Raw genomic sequence first — 20,897 nt, forward strand, 5'->3', positions numbered from 1 at the left:
AGACGTTGAATTTTCGATCGATCTAGTACCTGGATCAAGTCCAATTTCAATAGCACCGTATAGGATGTCACCCAATGAGTTAGCAGAACTAAAAACTCAGATTGAGGACTTATCATCAAAACAATTCATTAGACCAAGTGTTTCACCTTGGGGAGCACCAGTGTTGTTGGTGAAAAAGAAAGATGGAAGCTCGAGACTTTGTGTGGATTATCGACAACTCAACAAAGTGATGATCAAGAACAAATATCCATTACCTCGCATAGACGACTTGATGGATCAACTCCAAGGAGCTTCTATTTTCTCAAAGATTGACTTAAGGACAGGTTATCACCAAATTAGAGTAAAGACAGAGGATGTGTCCAAGACTGCGTTTAGAACTCGATATGGACATTATGAGTATCTCGTAATGCCGTTTGGAGTGACGAATGATCCTGCAATTTTCATGGATTACATGAATCGAATCTTTAACCCTTTTCTCGATAAGTTTGTAGTTGTATTTATTGACGATATTCTTATCTATTCTAAAAACAAGGAAGAGCATGAGGATCACTTGCGTGAAGTTTTGAAGATTCTCCGTGAAAAGAAGTTATACGCAAAGTTGTCAAAGTGTGAGTTCTGGCTTGAAGAAGTAAAATTCTTAGGTCACGTCATCACAAAAAATGGTATTGCCGTAGACCCAGCGAAAGTAGAGACGGTACTCTCGTGGGAACAACCAAAGTCAATGACGGAGATCAGAAGTTTTGTTGGATTGGCGGGATACTATCGAAGATTCATTGAAGGATTTGCAAAGATAGTAGCTCCATTAACACAACTTACGAGGAAGGACCAAGCATTCATCTGGACTAAAAAGTGTGAAGAAAGTTTCCAAACATTGAAGGAGAAATTAACAACGTCACCAGTATTGGTCCTACCGCAACCAGACGAGCCTTATGAAGTCTATTGTGATGCTTCACATCAAGGATTAGGTTGCGTTCTCATGCAACATAGAAAAGCAGTAGCATATGCATCAAGGCAGCTTAAGACCCACGAAAAGAATTACCCTACGCATCATCTGGAGTTAGCTGCAGTTGTGTTTGCGTTGAAAATCTGGAGGCATCATTTGTATGGAGCGAAGTTTGCAGTTTTTAGTGACCACAAAAGTCTAAAGTACTTGTTTGATCAAAAGGAACTAAACATGAGGCAAAGACGATGGATTGAATTTCTCAAAGATTACGACTTTACCCTGCTATACCATCCTGGAAAGGCAAATGTTGTAGCTGATGCGCTGAGTCGTAAAACAATTCATATGTCTGCAATGATGGTCAAAGAGTTAGAGCTGATAGAAAAATATCGAGATCTAATAATTCATTTGGGAATGGTAAAGATATCAAATGGATTGATGGACACAATAAAAGAGCAACAAGCAACAGATGACCAACTTCAGGAGAAGCTAAGATTGATTGAACAAGGAACAAATTCAGAATTTGGGTTGGGAGCAGACGGAATTTTACGTTGCAATGGGAGGGTTTGCATCCCAAATAATCCGGAGACAAGAAAAATGATTTTGGACGAAGCACATAAAAGCAACCTAAGTATTCATCCAGGAACAACCAAAATGTTTCAAAATTTAAAACAAAAATTTTGGTGGCCAGGAATGAAGAAGCAAGTTGCTGAGTATGTTGCCTCGTGCCTGACATGTCAAAAAGCAAAGGTAGAACATCAAAGACCTGCTAGAATGCTCCAATCTTTAGACATACCTGAATGGAAGTGGGAAAGCATTTCAATGGATTTCGTCGTAGGATTGCCAAAAACCCGGAATAATTTTGATTCAATATGGGTCATTGTCGATCGATTGACAAAGTCAGCTCATTTCCTACCTGTTAACACTAACTACAATGTAGAAAAGCTGACTCAGATTTATGTTAAGGAAATCATTAGACTACACGGCGTACCCTCAAGTATTGTCTCAGATAGGGATCCGAAATTCACATCTCATTTCTGGAGGAGTTTACAAAAATCTTTAGGAACCAGATTAAGATTAAGTTCTGCGTATCATCCACAAACCGATGGACAAACAGAGAGGACGATTCAATCCCTAGAAGATTTACTAAGAGCTTGTGTCTTAGATAACCGAGGAAGTTGGGATAATTTGTTACCATTAATTGAGTTTACCTACAACAACAGTTTTCATTCAAGCATAGGAATGGCACCCTATGAAGCTCTGTATGGAAGGAAATGTCAAACACCGTTGTGCTGGTATCAAGATGGGGAAAGCAGCATTTTAGGACCAGAGATTGTACAACAAACGACCGATAAAGTCAAACAGATCCGTGAAAAGATGCGTACCGCGCAAAGCAGACAAAAGAGTTACTCGGACAAACGAAGAAGACCTCTTGAATTTGAGGAAGGTGATCACGTATTTTTGAGAGTCGCTTCAACGACTGGGGTAGGTAGGTAGAGCTATTAAGTCCAGAAAACTCACTCCTAAATTTATTGGACCATATCAAATTCTTCGTCGTATTGGCCCAGTGGCATATCAAATTGCTTTACCCCCTTTTCTTTCAAACATCCATGATGTGTTTCATGTTTCACAATTAAGGAAATATATTTCCGATCCATCTCATATAATTGAGCCTGATGTAGTACCGTTAAAAGAAAATTTGTCATATGAGTCATCACCTGTACGAATTGATGACAAAAGAATCAAACAACTTAGAGGTAAACAAATTCCTTTGGTTAAAGTAGTCTGGGATCAAACGACGGGAGACACCACGTGGGAACTAGAAGAGAAGATGAGATTTCAATATCCAAAATTATTTGAAGGTATACGAATTTCGAGGACGAAATTTTTTTTTAGTGGGGTAGTAATGTAACATCCAAAAATTTAACTTATATTTAAAAGTGTTTTAAAATAAATAATAGAATAATAATAACAATAATATAAGAATGGAAAAGTAAAAGGGGGGGTGGAGATAGTATTTTTGTTGTTAAAAGAAAAAAATATATAAAAGAATAAAATTTTCTTTTTCCCCACGTTACTTATCAAGTTTTTCTAATAAAAAAAAAACAAAAAAAAACAAGAAAGGGTTGGCTTTCTCCTCACGTTCTCAATATATATATATATATATATATATATATATATATATATATATATATATATATATATATTTAATAAAAAGAAATTTTTTGATAAGATAAGGAGAAGGAAACAGTGCAGATATTTTAAATTGAAGGAATACATAAGCTTCTTATCTCCCTATAAATAAGGGCTTTAGTTAATCACCAACACACCACAAAACACTCTCTTCTCTCTAAAAAAAAACCAGGTTAGTCTTCTCTCTCTCTCTCTCTTCCTTTCCTTTTCTCAACTTTCTCTCTCAAATCTATAGTTATTCTTTATTCTCTTGTTTGTATTCTTGTACTGGAATTCTGATTTTTCAAAGTTATTCTTAATTCTAAAACTAGATCTATACCCCACCACACCTTCACTTTCAAACAAAACAATCAAACTTTTCATTGGAGCTATGTCCTTTTCAAAGAAAAAGAAATTGGATTGACTAGTTTATTAATTTTAAGTTTTGGGTTTGTTTACTATTTTCGGTAATCAATTTTGTAATTAGAATGAATTGTAAACCTAAGTACTAATTTGATTTTTATAGAAATAAATAAAAAGGACCATGAAGCTATGATTCCCTGGAAATATAATTAGAAGTCCTTGTCTTAGATCTTCTTTATTCTTGTACTGTAAAACTTTCTTTTTAATTAGTTTATGAAAGAAACTTAAAATAAATATAGTAACGTAATAGAATAATCTGTATGAATATAGATATACTAAGTACCTAGACTAATAATAAGAATTGTTAATAGCATAAATGGCATAAAAGGTCTATAATTCATTTTGGTACTATAGGCATAGAAAACGTGATAAACAAAGATAAAAGAAAACAAGAGATTTGGAACTTTAACTAGTTATTTATATTCAAGTACAAGTCTGACCTTAAATAATGAATATAGTCTAATGGGTAGTTTTACTTTGGGTGAGTGTTTTAGGTGATACCGAAGCTGCTTTCGACGAAGACGATATCCCAACCACGTTTGAAGAAACTGAAGGTACGGGGAATTACTACTAATAAGTTTTAAAGATTTTGCATAAGTTATGTGTTTAAGTGATTATGTGTGAGTAAATAACTCTACTTGTGAGAGTTAATTTCTCGATGAGGTGATAATTTCTAGCTAGATGGTAGTTATGCTTTGTTTATATTAAGTCTCATGAAGACTCATGGATCATTGTAAAATATTCACTATGATGACTTTAGCATTATGAGCCGCAGGCCTAGACCGAATGATATGTATATATATTATGATGAAAATATTTGTTATTTATAATTTATTTTGTTGTGTAAACCTACAGAAGAATACATTCAGTAGAAAAAAAGAAAAAGAAAGAATGTTATTAAAGAAACATACTAAAACATGCTAGTATGTTGGTTTTGTCCTGAAAAGAAAACATACGGAGAAAGAAAATGGTGAGAAAGAAAGAAAAAAAAAACATAATAGTTAAGACGAGTAAATAAAAAAAATATGAATATTATTATTTTGACGCGATCGGATTATATTTAATTACATTTTGCGATTTTTATTATATGTGACGCACCCTATAATGTGAGAAAAAAATAGGGGTGTTGCAAGGATCCTCTCCAGTGAAGTCTCTCCAGTTTTAATCACAACCATTAATAGTTATCTCTCTCTTCTTTTTAAACATTAAATACTCACACTTAATTAATTTCCAATGGACAAGATTTCACTGTGATGAAGTATTTCATAAGGTATTCATAAGGTATAAACAAAAAATTTGCAAAATATTTCACATTTGAAATAGAAATATCACATTTGAAATATTTTGCAAATACCCTTATTTGATGGAGGTATAAACAAATCTCCTCTCCCTTATTTTACAAATATTTTGCAAATGTGATGAAGTTATAAAGAAAAATTTCAAATAATTTCATTTAAAACACGTTATATCACCATATTTTAAACTAAATATTTGATGGATAAATAAAACTCTTAAATTTTAAAATAAGAAAATCAACTTCACAAAAAATGGTAAAAATAAGGGGACTGAAACTACAGTTAAGCCCCTAACGTCTCCTCCTCTTTTGGTTAGAGAGACATCTAACCAAAACCTCAACGTCATCTCCTCCTTCCCCCAAAATCCAACCATTTCTCAATCATGTAGATTCGGCTTGTGGTGGTTTGCGGAGCGGCGCTGGCCTTCTGCAGCACCTTCGTTCTAGAACTCTGACGGTCATTGAGCTGATATTTTGGATGGTTATGGTTTGTTTTCAACCGACACGTCTCGTAGGTGGTAGCAGTTTGCTTCGCGAATGTAGGTTTTCTTTGTGATTCTCAACGATTGTTCTGTTCATTTACTTTGTGGTGACGGTGGTTTTGTTATGTCATTGAATTTCATTCGACTTAACTACTCCATCAACTACAGTTAATAAGGTATTTTAGTAAATAATATTAATTTTAACATTCAAATTAACATAATCAATCATTTTCTTAACAATTGTGTAAACCTTAAAGGCTTTTTGTGTGCAATATGTGTTTAGTCCCTGCAAATGTGGGTCATTTAAAAATTGATCTTTGTAATCGCTAATCCTGGCTTTTTGTGTGCGTATGAATCAATTAGCAGTGCCACCTCATCAGATTAGGGGCAGTGATTAACTGGGAAGAGGGACGAAATTTTAAATAATTAAACTTTGAAATGGTAATTTGCCAAGATTAATGATTATAGGGACCAATTTTTAAATGACCCCTAATTGCAATGACAAAACACATATTAAAGCCAACCTTAAATGATTATTACCTTGAGACGGATGGAGCAGTGTAAATATTGAACAGCCAATTAGAAATCGAAACATGTTAGTCTCACAAAAAAGAAATCGAAACATGTTGAAATCTTGTCTGAAAAACTGTTCTGATTTTGTCCTTATGTTTTAGAGTAGGGCCAATGAATTTATAAATCGAAACGCGTTGGTATCTTGCCAATTAGAGCTGTCAAAGTGTCAATGCCTTACACAATCTGAAAAGACTATGGTATGGTAGGGTAATATGAAAGTAATTGTTTAATCACTGTTATCAAAAAGGGAGATTATGCTCCTTATTTCCTGATCATTTCCATCAATTTATTCTAACAATTTTTCAGTCAATGGTTTAATCACTGTTACAATTTTCCACTACTCCTTCCTGTCTAATTTTCTATAAGCAACAAAAGTCGAAAAATACATTGTAATGAACTTCTAGAGTATGACTTCTCTGGAATGTGTTTAAAGGACAAAAATGGTGATATGTTGACTGGTAACTCTGTTGACATATAGCAGCAAAGAATGGACCAAGGATGATATAGTGGAACCACATACATCTTCCTCACCTTCGTCTTTGTCCACATCTTCAAAATCACCAGATGCTTCCTCCTCCTCAGGAGAGCCTAGAAGGCAGACAAGGTACTCTGTTCCAAATCCTCCTAAAAACAATTTGTGAAAGAAAGAGTAACTTAAATATATGCAAAAAGTCGCAGCATGTTTACAGTAGATTGATGATAAAATTAAACAACAAAATTGATGCATATAACTATAACTAAAACTTGTGTGAACCTAACTACATAAAGATGTCCGTCCTTTTATGTAAGTCATGTTTTGGAGTTCTTATAGCAAAAACATAACTTCCAAAATATAAGTAATCCAAGCTATGCCAATAAGGGACCAGGTGATTTTAGTAAAAACTATTTCTAAGTGAGTTCGACAATATCACGATGGACTCTGTGTTTTAGAAAAAAACTACACTTTGTAGCTTCAACAAATTCATGGTATCCCCTTGATTTCGTTAATCTCACCTTTGTACCGTTATCATCGATGAAACAATAAGAATCAATCAACAAGTAGATCAAAATGTATATGAAGGAATTATAAAAGATCAAACAAATAGTGTGTACTATTTACTTGAGCAGTACATCATATTAAACATACAAATACAATGAATAGTTAAATAAAAAAAAAAAAATACAATGAAGTTGACTTTGTAAAATCGTGCAAGTTAAAAGTGATTTAAATGTAAAAAATATAATAATTATGGCTGATTACAAAATAGACAAAAGGGAGTAGAAAAGTGAGTTTGTTTACGCGAGAACTAATTTCTCTACACGGAAATGGAAACATCAAATCCTAAATTGAGAAAATCAAATATATCGAATAATAATCAAAATCAATTTTATATTTATAAACCAACTTTCACTTCTCACAAGAATTGAAAACCGTAAACATAGTAATTAACAAATAAAACATATGAACTCAAGTCCAAACTCTTCTAGAATGTTTGGTTCTGACCAAACTGGTGCTAATAATTCTGAAAAGAAATCCTACCGAGACTGACTGAATATAAAGAGTAAACAACATATATACATTTACAAATGCATAAATGACAGTGAATCACACAAACAAAACTGTCGATATTTGTATGAAACAGTCCTTCATCCATGCAGAAGGATGCCTATTTCAGCCCTGCTCATGAGAAACAACTACCTCTGCAGTGTCTACCACACTACTACCACGAACCTTATCAGATTTTATATAAATTAAACTGATCAGTTAGTGGCGGTGTGAGAAAATTGTTAGTGCTCTAGTGTAAGCTGCAAGAAGGTAATACATGATTTTGTTTGTGTGGTGGTTAAACTAAGATAAGTGCACAGGACATGTAAGATGACTGAATAGTGGCTCACTCACATTCATCAGAGTATCAAATCAGAGGAAGTGACAAAAGAAAGGGATGTAACAAGATAGGGTGTGTGTATTTCAAGAAAATGGTGAAGGAGAAAATTTCAAAACCTCATTCTTCAAGTTCTTAAACTTGATCATTGTCAGGGAGTGAAAGCAAAGACTCTGTATACATGACCGCTTGGTATGGCCCGTCCCAGCAGCCATGAAACCCGAACTGATGTCCTTGGTCATTGTACTTGACCAATGAATCAAAACCATTTTTTCCAATGATATCATCATTTTTTGTAGTGTATATAGGGTAACAGTAACCAGGAGGAAGAACAAGTGTCTTAGTCCAACAAGATTCTTTCATCACCCATATTTCAGTTGTACCATTCTGAAAATCACCACCCAATAGACTGAGAAAATCTCCAAATACCCACAAATGACAATATCGAGATTGATAGTCAAAATCATAGTCTGGAAGAGGGATCTCAAAAAGTTTCCTTTCCATCAAATCAAAGGCAACAATAACATAGACCGATAAATCATAACGAAAAGCCAACCAATGAATAGCCCCATTAATGAGAACCCCTCGCTTGCTACGAGGATCGCAAGTGGAATTCATGTAAGATAAGTGAGTACCCTCAATTTCAATTTGTTTCCAGATATTATTTCTCAATGAAAAAAACTCCAAATGTGATGAAGCATAATAATTATAAGGATGATAGGATATTGAAACCACCAAATAATCATCTGTTGAGTGGTCATAACCAAAACCATATAGATGATTGGGATGATATTTCTTTAATTTGGAATCAAAAGGAGACAAAGGTATTTGTCTGTGAAGTCCGGTGGATGGATTCCATAGGTAGAGACTTGAAAAACAGTGGAAAAATATAAATCCTCTACATGAACCTTTAATTTCAACAGAAGGAAAATTATGAGATTGGGGAATCAAACAAGTAAGGTTCACTAAAGAAGAATAATAGTGGGACGATTCAAAATCTATAGAATAAACTTCATGAGGTGAATCTTCCATTATGGCTAGAATTCTAGGAGGAGTTTGTGTAGAATCGGCGGTAAGTTGAAAATGTGAATTTGCAAAGTGGGGATCAGAGATAAGAGAAAACCAAGACTTAGAAACGCACTTGAATTGTATGAGAGCCTTCACCGGCAACCTAACCAAAATTTTAGTGATCAATTCGTGAGGCAGATACACTCGTGGTTGTGTTTTCTTCTCCATCCTCTGCTTCGTTGAGAGTAACCCTAATTTGGTTACGGATGAATCAGATGAGATGAGAGAGGTTCACAACATAATACTACTGGTTTGTATTTGTTGGATAATCTATATATATATATATATATATATATATATATATATATATATATATATATATATATATATATATATATATATATATATATATATATATATATATATATAGTTTAGGAATAATGCTAAGTTTTTTTTTTTAACGACCCCAGCAAAGTTTTTTTTTTTTAACAAGCGACCCAAGCAAGGTTATTTCTCTCTAGGAAATCTATACAAAAGTTAACATCTTTTTTATTGTTCAGAAAAGTTTGTTCAAGGGCTGGCTACCAAAAAAAAGTTGTTGGATAATCTAACATGTCGCATTAAAATTTAAAACCTTACTAAAAAACTCATTAGAAAGAAATTTTAGTAAAGGAAAAAGAGTAGAATATTTTTGTGAAGATTACATAATACCTTTATTTCTATTCCTCTTTTTCTCAAGTTCTCGAACAATCATTGTTAACCTATTGTCACTTTACAACCATTGGCGTTAACAACAAATGTGATATGTCCATATGTATTTAAAATAAGTCTTTACCTATTCTAAATATTTTCTCAATTTTTTCTCTCTAAGACATTAACTTTCAAAAGCTTTTTTGTACGTCTCATAATATTTATGTCATCAAGAAATTGTTGACATCGAATTTTATCACTCCAACAAATAAGCTTGATGATCATGACAAAATTTAGATCCTTGTTGAATTCTTAGTTGATATAGGTTCAAAGTCACTCGTCATAATTTTTGAAACAAGAAACATGCATTCGAAATATAAACAAAGGAAGAAAGCAAAAATGATCATCGTAGTAAATTAGTAAGTAGTTGTAGCGTTTCGTTCCTTCTCTCTAGAGCAAATTGTTTTTGTTGGATAAAACAACACTTCGCTTCCAACACTGCTTTGCTTGGTTTCAATATTAAAAATTCTTTCTACACATTGATGCACACTTTAGAGTATAAATTGTTCTCATATGGCTATGCTCGGTTGGTAAGAAACATGTGGCCATGTTACGACAAAGTCAACAGTGAAAGAAACTCCAAAGCTTTTCTATATTAAGAAACATCAAAGCTTTTACCCATGTATATCCATTCACATGCTTCGTTTTCTAGATATAATTAATTGCAGTGTAACATCACTAGTCACCAGTCAAACTGTAACATCCCAGACTGCTTACAGGATTGCCGACTAACCCCACAAACCAACACGAGTCTTTTCAGCATGCTTTGTCCTCACTCACATGCTTACCGGGAAACTTCCCGGTAGGTCACCCATCCTAGTACTACTCCAAGCCAAGCACGCTTAACTGTGGAGTTCCTATGGATTGAGCTCCCGAAAAGAAGATGCATCTTGTTGATATGGGTAGTACCTAACAATTCTTATAAGCCTTCCTTCAACCATGTAGTCCCATACCTACACGGCCTCTGGATCCCTCTCATTCCGATGTGTTTCGGTTCCTACTATTGTCGTGGGGGTCCCTTGCGGCTTAAACCGTTCCCCTTAGGTCGGGAACCTTTCGTATCCACCTAGCGGGATATCGAAAGCCACGATGTGGGTGTTACACAAACTGCCATCAAAGGTTTCATTAATTTACAGTGACTGATATATGATATGGCGCATCAAAGTCCCGTAGCACTAGTAGTTGGAGTAACGGGAATGGCTGGGCTAAGCTTAGCCAAAGCCTTAAAGCAGCCTGATTGTCTCAGAGGTCCATGGAAAGTTTACGGCGCAGCTCGCCATTCCCCCGACGAATGGTTCCCTTCTTCCATCCTCGACAGCTTCATAACCTTCGACGCAGTTAACTCAGCTGACACACGCGCCAAGCTATTACCTATAGCTAACGAAGTCACCCACCTATTCTGGGTCACATTCCAGCCTGTAGCAGACGAAGAAGTTAAAATCACCGTTAACAAATCCATGCTTCTTAACGTTCTCACCGTCCTCAATTCTTATCCGTCTTCGCCTCTCACCCATATAACAGTACAAACAGGAACCAGACATTACTTGGGTCCAGTGCATGACCGGGTTCAGTCGACCAAACTTATCTGCCACGAACCACCTTTCGAAGAGAATATGGCTCGACTCTCTTATCCAAATTTCTATTATGCACTTGAGGATCTCGTTAAATCCTATGCACCTTCGATTACATACTCAATACATCGTTCATCTATAATAATAGGCGCTTCGCCAAGAAGTGTGCACAACACGTTGATGGTACTAGCGACATACGCTGCCATATGTCGCCAGGTAGGATTACCGTTTCATTATCCAGGAAATAGGTACACTTGGGAGCATTTCTGCGATATGACGGATGCTCGTGTGCTCGCAAAGCAGCATGTGTGGGCTGCAGTTACAAAGAAGGCCAAGAACATTGCACAAATGGTGACGTTTTCAAATGGAAGAGTATGTGGAAGGTGCTTTGTAAGACTTTTGCTGTTAAGTTTGTGGAGTTGGATGAAAAGGAAGAGTTTGATTTGTGCAGTTTATGCGTGATAAGGGTGAGATTTGGGATCAGATTGTGGAGGAGTATGGACTTCATAAGACCAAATTGGAGAAAATTGCTTGTTTTGAAGCCTTTGCTGCCAGTTTTTCGATTTGAGTTTCAACTTGTATCTAGTATGAATAAGAGTAAAAATTATGAGTTTTTTGAGTATGCTGAGACGTTTAATAGTGTGAAATTCTGGGTGATGAAGCTGAGGGAGATGAATCTCATACCCATCTACGAACATTGAACTACATTATTGTTTTTATCTCTCTCTTGTAATAATATCGTTTGTTTCTATCTGCTTTATGTATTGTTAGAAGTGTTTTTCACCTAACAAGAGTTAATAATGCCCATTCCTTTCTTTTGAATGTTGATTTGGATATTGATGGAGTTTTAGCCCATTATTTTAGTTTTTGTTAGTTCATTTGTTTCTTGAGGCCTGTACTCAGTGAAATAAAAAGGAGAACTACATTTATTTGACTATTACTTTTCCCACCCAGCTGTCTTCTCGCGCACCCTGCAAAAATTCCAAAAATACCTCTGGTCCGGATTACGTATTTCGGGTAAAAATTCCAAAAATACCTCTGGTCCGGATTACGTACTCTGGACCAGATTGTTAGTGTTTTCGGAAAATATAATCCGTACAAATACGCTATGAATATTTTGTGTCTTTCTTTGATGTCAAGGGTCTCTGTTGACCGTTATACGACCCTCGCATAAGCTGTAATGCAATTGCAGGGGTCGTATGAGCGGTCAACAATGACCATGACACCACAAACACTCCTAAAAGCTACCTAAAAAACTTAAAAAAATTGAAGAAAATGTAAGAAAGGAGGTGAAGAAGAATGAAGGAAAATGTTGAAGATCCAAGCCTTTTTATAGCCTAAAACAAGTCCTAGGTCATTTGGAAGTCAAAGAAAATGTGTTTTTCATTCAAAACCGTCCAAAAAACGCGTTAAAACTCCACTAACCGGCCAAACCTTTGGTGAAACGGCGCCGGCCAAAATTTTACTGAGGTGTTCTGGAATATAAAATCCGGATTGCATGTAGATATTCCGAATCTTATAGTCCGAACTGCACCAGACCCTTTTATTTCGAGCATTTCTTTGCGAATGGCTTGGGAAAAAATAGAACAACGGTACATAACATAAAAAGAAGCAACATATGACAAATAAAAAGTTAAAAAAACCATAATAACATAAATGATGAATCTTTTGGGAAGGTGTTCGAAGAGGAGCTTTTGAACTCGATCCTGCCGGCCTGCCAACTGACATGTTACGATCGGCAGGCCGACATGATCGAGTTCATAAGAACCTCTTCTTTGGAGTTAGATCTGCAACACAATGAAGAAAGGCAAGGTGTTTTCAAGAGGATTTCTTTGAGTTAGATCATGTTGCCTTGCCAAATGACATATTCATCTGGCAGGCAGCAAGATCTAACTCATAGAAACCTCTTGATATTTTTGAGTTATCTATATATCAAGGAGGCATCAAGGACTATCTATATATTTTTGACAGCATGTTGAGGATCTTCATCATGCCGTTATATAGAGATCTATATATTTAAAACAGCGTGAGAAAGATCCTCAGCTTGATGACAAAAATTTGCATGGTTATCTTTGGTGTGTTTGTGTGTTTTGCTGGTATTGAAGATCAAAACCGGAGATGGTGTATTTATAGAGGTCCTTGGATGTTGTGGATCACATAAACTCTTGGTGCAATGTGGATCACACAAAAGAATCCTATGCTGAGGTATTCCGGATTTCGTTTTCAGGAACACACTTACGCCCTAGGTGAATCCGGATTTCATAATCCAAAAAGCATATCTTTGGTTATTTTATCTATTAAATGAACATCTTTGACGTAAATTAAAACATATTGAAAGTTTAAATAATATATATATATTATTCAAAACATAATGCAACAGCTTAATTCAACAACACATAACTAACACGCAATTAAAACAACATAAACACGCGATTAATTAAAACATAGCACATTATCACGGATCATCTAAACTAACTTCTTCCTCCTCTGGTCCCTCCAGCAGAGCCCTGATCTCTTCGTAGTTCCTGGACCGGTGCAAACTTTTCAGAATTTGTTCAGCAGATCTAACCAACGAAGCGTTCAACTCGATCGGTCCTCTAGTGTTGTGCTTAACAAAGACAGAGAACATGGTTCTCACGTCGTCGTCGTTTGTGAGTTTCATCCTGCTGAAGCGAAGAGATCCGGCTGAGTAGGACAATGGACATCAATATTCGACACCGACCACCCTCCTCGTGTCTCTGCGGTTGAGTTGACGGTTGATTTGATCCAACTCATCCTTCAGCCCGGAGAGGGTGACATCGTCGCGAATCCTAAACAGATGGGGTGTGTTCCACCGTTGTAGTAGACTGCCGCTAGCTTGGTGTTCGGATCAAAGCCAGGGAATTCCATGTTGCAGAGGTATCTGGGCGTTGTAGTTTACTTGTAATGAAAACAGGGACCCCTATTTATAGATGTACATGGGCGTTGTGGAGCACGAAAATTGTCGGTGCAATGTGGGACACACAAAAGAATCCAATGCTGAAGCAATCCGGATTTTAAAATCCGAACCAAGCATCACCATACACAAAGTCTCAAGTTTCCCTTTGGTTCACGTGATGATCGTATCTTTCCGGAATATAAAGTCTGAAATATATGTGTATTCCGGATTATATTTTCTGGACTGTACCAGAAGCTTTTGGCTGATGGTCTGCACCACAAAGAAAACGTTTTTCAAACGTTTTGGGCGGTGGTCAAGTTGAAAAACACGTTTTTTGACCGGTTTTAATGCATTTCCCACCTTCTTTTCATCCCCCTCCCCTATAAATAGGCTTCATTTCCTTAAAAAATTTCACACCTTCTTCTTTCTCCTCTACAACGATGTGTTTCCATCGTTGGCGTTTCATAGAAAGAGGCCTCTTTGGAAATCCATCACGGGTCATATGATCGGTCAATAGGGAAAGGGTCAGTCTGGGTGTGAGGTTGGTTTGTCTGAGTGTCATATTGACCATCATGGTCTCTTGTTCCCTAGAGGCCCCTGCGCCCTCTCTGTCTCCCATCCAACACCAAAGCTACCGGTATGTCCTATCAGGCAGCATTGGTTTCTTCTTCCCCGCCATCTTCTTTCCTCCCACCCTCTTTCCTCTCCACCCAGCCACTGGTATAGCTTATGTAATAAGATTAGAAATAGTTTTAGGATGTAATAAGCTTAAAAAGCTTGAAATTATTGTAATGTATTGTTCATATATTAATAAAATGAGTTGTTTTTATTCTTGTGTCTTTTTATTTCTGTTTTTTATTTTATTCGCATTTTATTTTACGAATTGTAAAGCTTAAAATTGCAAAAGTTTTGGTAAAACATTATTCCGGATTGTAAGATCCGGAAACATCTGCAAAATTCTAACAATGTAATCCGGAAAACGAAATCCGGACCAGGGGTAAAATTGGAAAAAAAAATAGGGCGCGCGAGGAAAGGCATAGGGCGGGAAAAGTAATAGTCCATTTATTTACCTTACTGTCTTCTCTAAAAAATCACACCCCTCTGAATTTGGCAATAGGACAGAAAAAATACTGTTCTATTCTATATTCAAATAATCATAACAATTTTTAGTTTTTTACAACTCATTAAAAAGCTTTTTGTATCAATCAAGGAGCATTTTCTGAAATATATTACTAACTGAAAGGTAGTATCCACATTGCATAATGGGATAAAAACATTAAAGAACAGCTAAAAGCTTTTATTATTATAGAACAACAATTTTTACTGATTATTACAATTCTAATAACATATCACATACCAGCAAGATCAAGTAGCTTTTATCGACATTATCACTCTAATATGATTACAACTTGCTCGTCTTGAGAGGCCCCATCTCCTTTGCCTTAGCCCTCAGCAGATGTTTCTGTACCTTCCCAGTAGCTGTCTTAGGTAACGGTCCAAAGACAACCGATTTCGGTACCCAATAAGCAGGCATCTTGGCCCTGCAGAACTTCAGTATATCCTCGACTAGACGCTGCTCGTTACTACTATCCACTCCTGGCTTTAACGTCACGAACGCACACGGAGACTCGCCCCATTTCTCGTCTGGTCTAGCGACCACCGATGTCTCAAGTATCGCAGGATGCGAGTACAGAGCATTCTCTACCTCTACACTGCTGATATTTTCAGCACCTGAGATGATGATGTCCTTTGATCTGTCTTTAATTTCTATATATCCATCTGGATGCTTTACCGCAAGATCACCGGAATGATACCATCCATTTGCAAAGCTCTCTTCATTAGCTTTAGGGTTCTGTAAGTAGCCTTTCATGACAGCATTACCACGCATCACGATTTCGCCAACAGTTTTACCGTCAGCAGGTACAGGTTGCATAGTTTTTGTGTTCACAACATCCAAGCCTTCCAAGGCAATGTACTTAACCCCTTGTCTTGCATGGAGCCGGGCACGAGATTCTGGTGGAAGTGAGTCCCACTCTGGTTTCCATGCACAATAGACGGACGGGCCATAGGTTTCCGAAAGACCGTAAGTGTGTGTGACACGAAATCCTCGTTCAGACATGCCGGAAAGAACAGAAGGAGGAGGAGCAGCACCAGCAGTATTCACATGTACAACATGAGGTAGAGGAAGTATGGTTTCCTCCGCCGGAGCATTAATTATTGAGTTAAGCACCACTGGTGCTGCACAAAAATGAGTCACTTTGTACTTAACAATGGCTTCATATACTGCTTTTGCTGATACCTGCATAAAAACATCAAGCAAACTAGTTATTAAAGAAAACAACTCTCAACAAAGTAGACAACAATATTAGTTAACAAGAGAGCATGTTATTACTAGTTGACCAACAACAAACTACCTAAAGATGACAGGATTAATCCTGGTCAAATGTATCATAAGTGTATGTTTGAATCGTGCAACAATTTGTTTTAAAACAGACCCCAATCATTGTTTCATGAGAGACATTCAACAAATTGCATTAGCATTAACAATAGCATCAAACTTGAAGCTAATGTATTACAAATCATCAACAAGACTTGCAGAATATTATATTAATCAATGCATTAGGTATCAATGTTGTCAATCACATCCCAGAAAATAGTGGTTTGTTCGAATCAATATCACATTTCAAATTCTACTACGCTACAACAACTATTTAACAACACTTTGTATTAAATCATGTATCACGAATCAATAGTAGTTTGATCAAATTTTGCTACGCCCTGGATAAGCATAACAAGTCAACAACTATTTGTTTAAAGCGTTCAAATAAACGCGTAGGAAAAGAAACCAAACCCATCAGACATTAGTTTTACCTGGCGGAGGCATATGTTTGTGCCAAAGAGAGCTGCAAGTGTCCAAGTATAGCACCAACCATTGCAGTGAAACATGGGTAGAGTCCAAAGATATACAGCTCCTTCATTCATTCCCCAAATAAGTGCACCACTAAGAGACATGAGATATGCTCCACGGTGATGCAAAACCACACCTTTTGGACTAGCAGTGGTTCCAGATGTGTAACCCAAAGCAATGCTCTGCCACTCATCCTCTGGTGGCTTCCAATCGTATTTAGGGTCACCACTTCGAAGAAAGTCTTCGTATTCAACTGCCCCTTTGCTCAATGCATATCGAAGTGACTTAGGGTCGCAATTCTCATCACCAATGACAATTAAAATTGGAGACTTGAATGTTTTGGTTTTCTCAGACCATATTTTCAATGCTTCTTCTGCCAATGGAAAGAACTCTTGATCCACAACTACAACTGATGCAGTGCAATGACCAAGAAGAAATGCTATTGTGGATGCATTTAGTCTAATATTCACAGGATTTATCACTGCCCCTGCCATTGGAATCCCGAAATGAGCTTCATAGAGAGCTGGAATATTGGGTGCAATAACAGCTACCTGCATAAGAAAATTACATTATAAATTAGTACTTGAAAACTGAATTAGAGTGAACATGATTAAGCTAAACACATAATTAGAGTAGAGAATGATTGAAAACTATTTTTTGCTATGAAGCACAGACACTCTTCGAATAAGCCATGTCCCGGTGTCGGACACGATATAATTACATTGAATTATATGATTTTCTTAAATTATTAACGGTGTCGGCGTGTTAGTGTTGGTGTCTGTGTCGTGTCTGTATCCGTGCTTCATAGATTTTTTGTCATTTTGTATCATACATAAAAATGTTTATAAAATTAAAAAACTTCAGAATATAGTTTATAGTATAATTTTAGATGACGAAAATAATAATTCAAATAAAAAACTGTCTGTGTCTTAAAAAAATTCATCATCTACTACGGTAAAAAGAAAAGTTCATTCATTTTCATCCGTCAGCATCCTTGGTTGATTGCAATTAAATAAAGTTATCATGAAAAAACGTTATTATTAAAAAAAGACAAATTAAGATTAGCGATTAAACAAAAGTCAAATCTGATTAAGAGAGATGCTGGGAACAATAATCCATCTGATTAGAGAAAACATTTTTCGGAGCAATCCTACTAACCCAACCGAATGAAGGAAGAAAAAAAACTCAAATACGAAGTTCTTACAGTGTTTCCGAGACCGATGGAGTGGTTGGAAAGAGCGGAAGCGAAACGACGGCAGCGTTGATAAGTTTGATGCCAGGTGTAGTGAAGGGATCCATGGATGATGGATTTTCTGGTTGGATGAACCTGAGCTGCTCTTTCTAAGAACCATAAAGGTGTTAAGGATGTGTAGTTTGCCGCGTTCTTTGGAAGGTCGTCTATATCTTGTTTCGTACCCATCATCGCCACTGCGTTCTTCCGTGTGTGTGTAAGACAGAAATGTACCACGAATTCTCTCTCTCTCTCTCTAGTGCAACTTGTTCTGTTCTGTGTTTATACCCTCACCCTTTTCAGCTTATTGTCGTCACCATTGTCTGTCTCATCTACATCTCACACCGATTATTGTGTCATCCCTGTTTAAAAAATAAATTTGCAAATTTACATCAAAAAGTTTGTATTAAAATTTGTGTGTATTTTATATTAAATTATATTATTTTATATGAAATTTTACAAATATTTTTTTTTAAATGTGCAATTTTCATTTTTGTAGAAATTTATTATTTTTAGTGTACAATATTTAAGTAAAAAATAGAGCATGGAGATCTTTTTAAAGGGAAAAATGAACCTATATCAAATAAATGAGAAAGGTACAAAAAGTATTTCATCCGACAGATAAGAAAATGGTATTTATTCCACCAACAGAGATGAAAAAAACTGATTTAAATACTTTTTTATGGAATTGATCAAAAGGACAGGATTAGACATAAGAAGATGAGAGCTTTGTATATTATTATCTAATATCTAATTATGTTATGGAATTGATCAAAAGGATTAGAGATCAAGAAGATGAGAGCTTTGTATATTATTCTCTTCAAAAGTATATATTTACACTAATACATTAATCATATTTATAGAATACAAATAAGCAATTGAATGATTCGTTTTGACTAGTGGATTTTGTCATCCAAAAAAGTTTAACGGCACAAATTGACGTCTATTATCTTCCATTCACGTGTAATTTTCACACTTTTTTTTATATTAAACCAAAAAAAAAAGTACAAAATAGAAAAAGGGAACCGAACCAAAACCTTTTCAAAAGGTGCCGAACCTGAAATTGGACATACCCAACCTATTTCTAATTTTCACACGCACATGTAAAAAATTGCATTTCAAAAAGAAAAAAAAAACTTAAGTTTTGGAACTTCATTGAGGCTACCTACACGGTGGGATTTAGTATGGGAAAGGAAAGTTGTTTCCCATGATGGGAAAGTTTAATAACAACCATTGATTTAATATTTTTTTATGTGGATGGCTCAGATCTATTACCTGGTAATGGTTTGAAACTTTTTGTTGGCTATTGTGTAACAAAGAAGCTGACCCCACCAAACTATTAAAAAATAATTATGCATTTGTTTTATTTTATTTTAATAGAGACATGTAAACCCCAACCAAACTTTGCTTCTTCTTCTTCGTCCAGCAACATGTTAGTGTCTCTAAAAAATTTAACCATGTTAGTGTCTTATTTTAAAATTTAACCATGTTAGTGTCTCTAAAAAATTCTTCCCTCAGATCCTTTGTTCTCTTTGTCGGGTGAGAACTACGTTACCCTCTCTTGTTTAGGGGGTAATTTACCCTCTCATGATATCAACCAATCAAAATGTAATATGTATAGACAACATTAAATGTCAAATAAATGAATAAAGTTTTTCTAAAAATAAAAAAGTTCATCTTAATCATAAGGTAACTTTTAATACTTTTAATTTTTATTTAGAGTAAATTACACTCCCCTCCCCTCTTATGTTAAAATATACACTTCCCTCCCTTTAAAAAATAAAATCTACACTCCTCTCTAAGATGCTTGAATTACAACCCTCTCCCTTAATAATTAAATATGTAATACACTTTAATCTATTTTAACATAAATAAATATTTTTATGATATATACTAATTTTGAACCACACCATTTAAGAAAAATAAATTTATTTCTTTATAATTTAAATATCAATGGTAATTAAACTTAAATATTTTGCTATTAAGTTTATAATTTATAGTATAAAACTAATTTTTATATAACCATATTTTATTGTATTTGGTAATTATTGTAATTTTATTTTTTGGTTGTTTCATATTTTATAATAGGGTTTAAAATTATATGTTAATGTAATTGTGAATAAAAAGTAGCGAAAAATATGTATTCAAATTTTGATTATGTTAAAATAGACCCGCGGTACTTTTTTTTTTAAGTGTGTTAGATTATTTTATTTTATTTTTGCTAGATTATTGAGGAAGTAAAGTGTAGATTTTAACATAAGAAGAGAGAAGAATGTAATTCAAGCTTCTCTTAAGGGAGGGGAATGAAATGTTTTCTAATATGTTTGGAATAAGGGGGGAGGAGAGTGTATATTTTAACATAACAGGGGAGGGGAGTGTAATTCAAGAATCTTTGAGGGGAGAAGAGTGTAATTTACTCTTTTATTTAATTATATTAATGTGTTCAATCTTAATTAATTTACACTGCAAGAATTATAACAAATAAAATTTTTACATCAAATTTTTTTCATCTGGATGTCCTTAAATTCATCACTTACATTCATAAAATTTCTTCCATTCCACAACCCCTAACGTGAGAACAAAAACATCTCCTTCATTTAAATTTCTTCTTTATTCTTCCCTATTGATCAATTCTTGTTTCTTTTTCGTTTTCTTCCCATTTTGATTGTTCAATTTTGTCGTTCCAAACTGCTGCAGTTTCAAATTATAGTGAGAATTGTTGTTTTTTCTAGAACCGCGTCAGGTATCGTGATTTTTTTTATTTAA

The 20,897-nt window shown here is 35.2% G+C and overlaps 2 protein-coding genes and 1 pseudogene across 2 annotated transcripts; 1 reads left to right on the plus strand and 2 right to left on the minus strand.

The window, feature by feature from the left end:
* Positions 1–6,097: 6,097 nt before the first annotated feature.
* LOC146902673 (F-box/kelch-repeat protein At3g06240-like) lies at positions 6,098–9,093 on the minus strand. Its single transcript, XM_085732536.1, has 2 exons — positions 7,866–9,093; positions 6,098–6,508 (listed from the first exon to the last, which is right to left on the minus strand). Exon 1 carries the CDS (start codon positions 8,980–8,982, stop codon positions 7,882–7,884), a length of 1,101 nt encoding a protein of 366 aa, XP_085588662.1. The 5' UTR covers positions 8,983–9,093; the 3' UTR covers positions 6,098–6,508; positions 7,866–7,881.
* Positions 9,094–10,613: 1,520 nt separating this feature from the next.
* LOC146902674 ((S)-8-oxocitronellyl enol synthase CYC2 pseudogene) lies at positions 10,614–11,897 on the plus strand (annotated as a pseudogene).
* Positions 11,898–15,185: 3,288 nt separating this feature from the next.
* Positions 15,186–18,389, minus strand: LOC146902675 (acetate--CoA ligase CCL3-like). The gene is made up of 3 exons (XM_085732537.1): positions 18,105–18,389; positions 16,864–17,451; positions 15,186–16,291 (listed from the first exon to the last, which is right to left on the minus strand). Exons 1-3 carry the CDS (start codon positions 18,321–18,323, stop codon positions 15,395–15,397), a joined length of 1,704 nt encoding a protein of 567 aa, XP_085588663.1. The 5' UTR covers positions 18,324–18,389; the 3' UTR covers positions 15,186–15,394.
* Positions 18,390–20,897: the final 2,508 nt, after the last annotated feature.

The sequence above is a fragment of the Medicago sativa genome, chromosome 8, assembly GCF_051527215.1.
Source record: "Medicago sativa cultivar Bolivia chromosome 8, Bolivia_mono, whole genome shotgun sequence".
In the NCBI taxonomy this organism is placed as follows: Eukaryota; Viridiplantae; Streptophyta; class Magnoliopsida; order Fabales; family Fabaceae; genus Medicago; species Medicago sativa.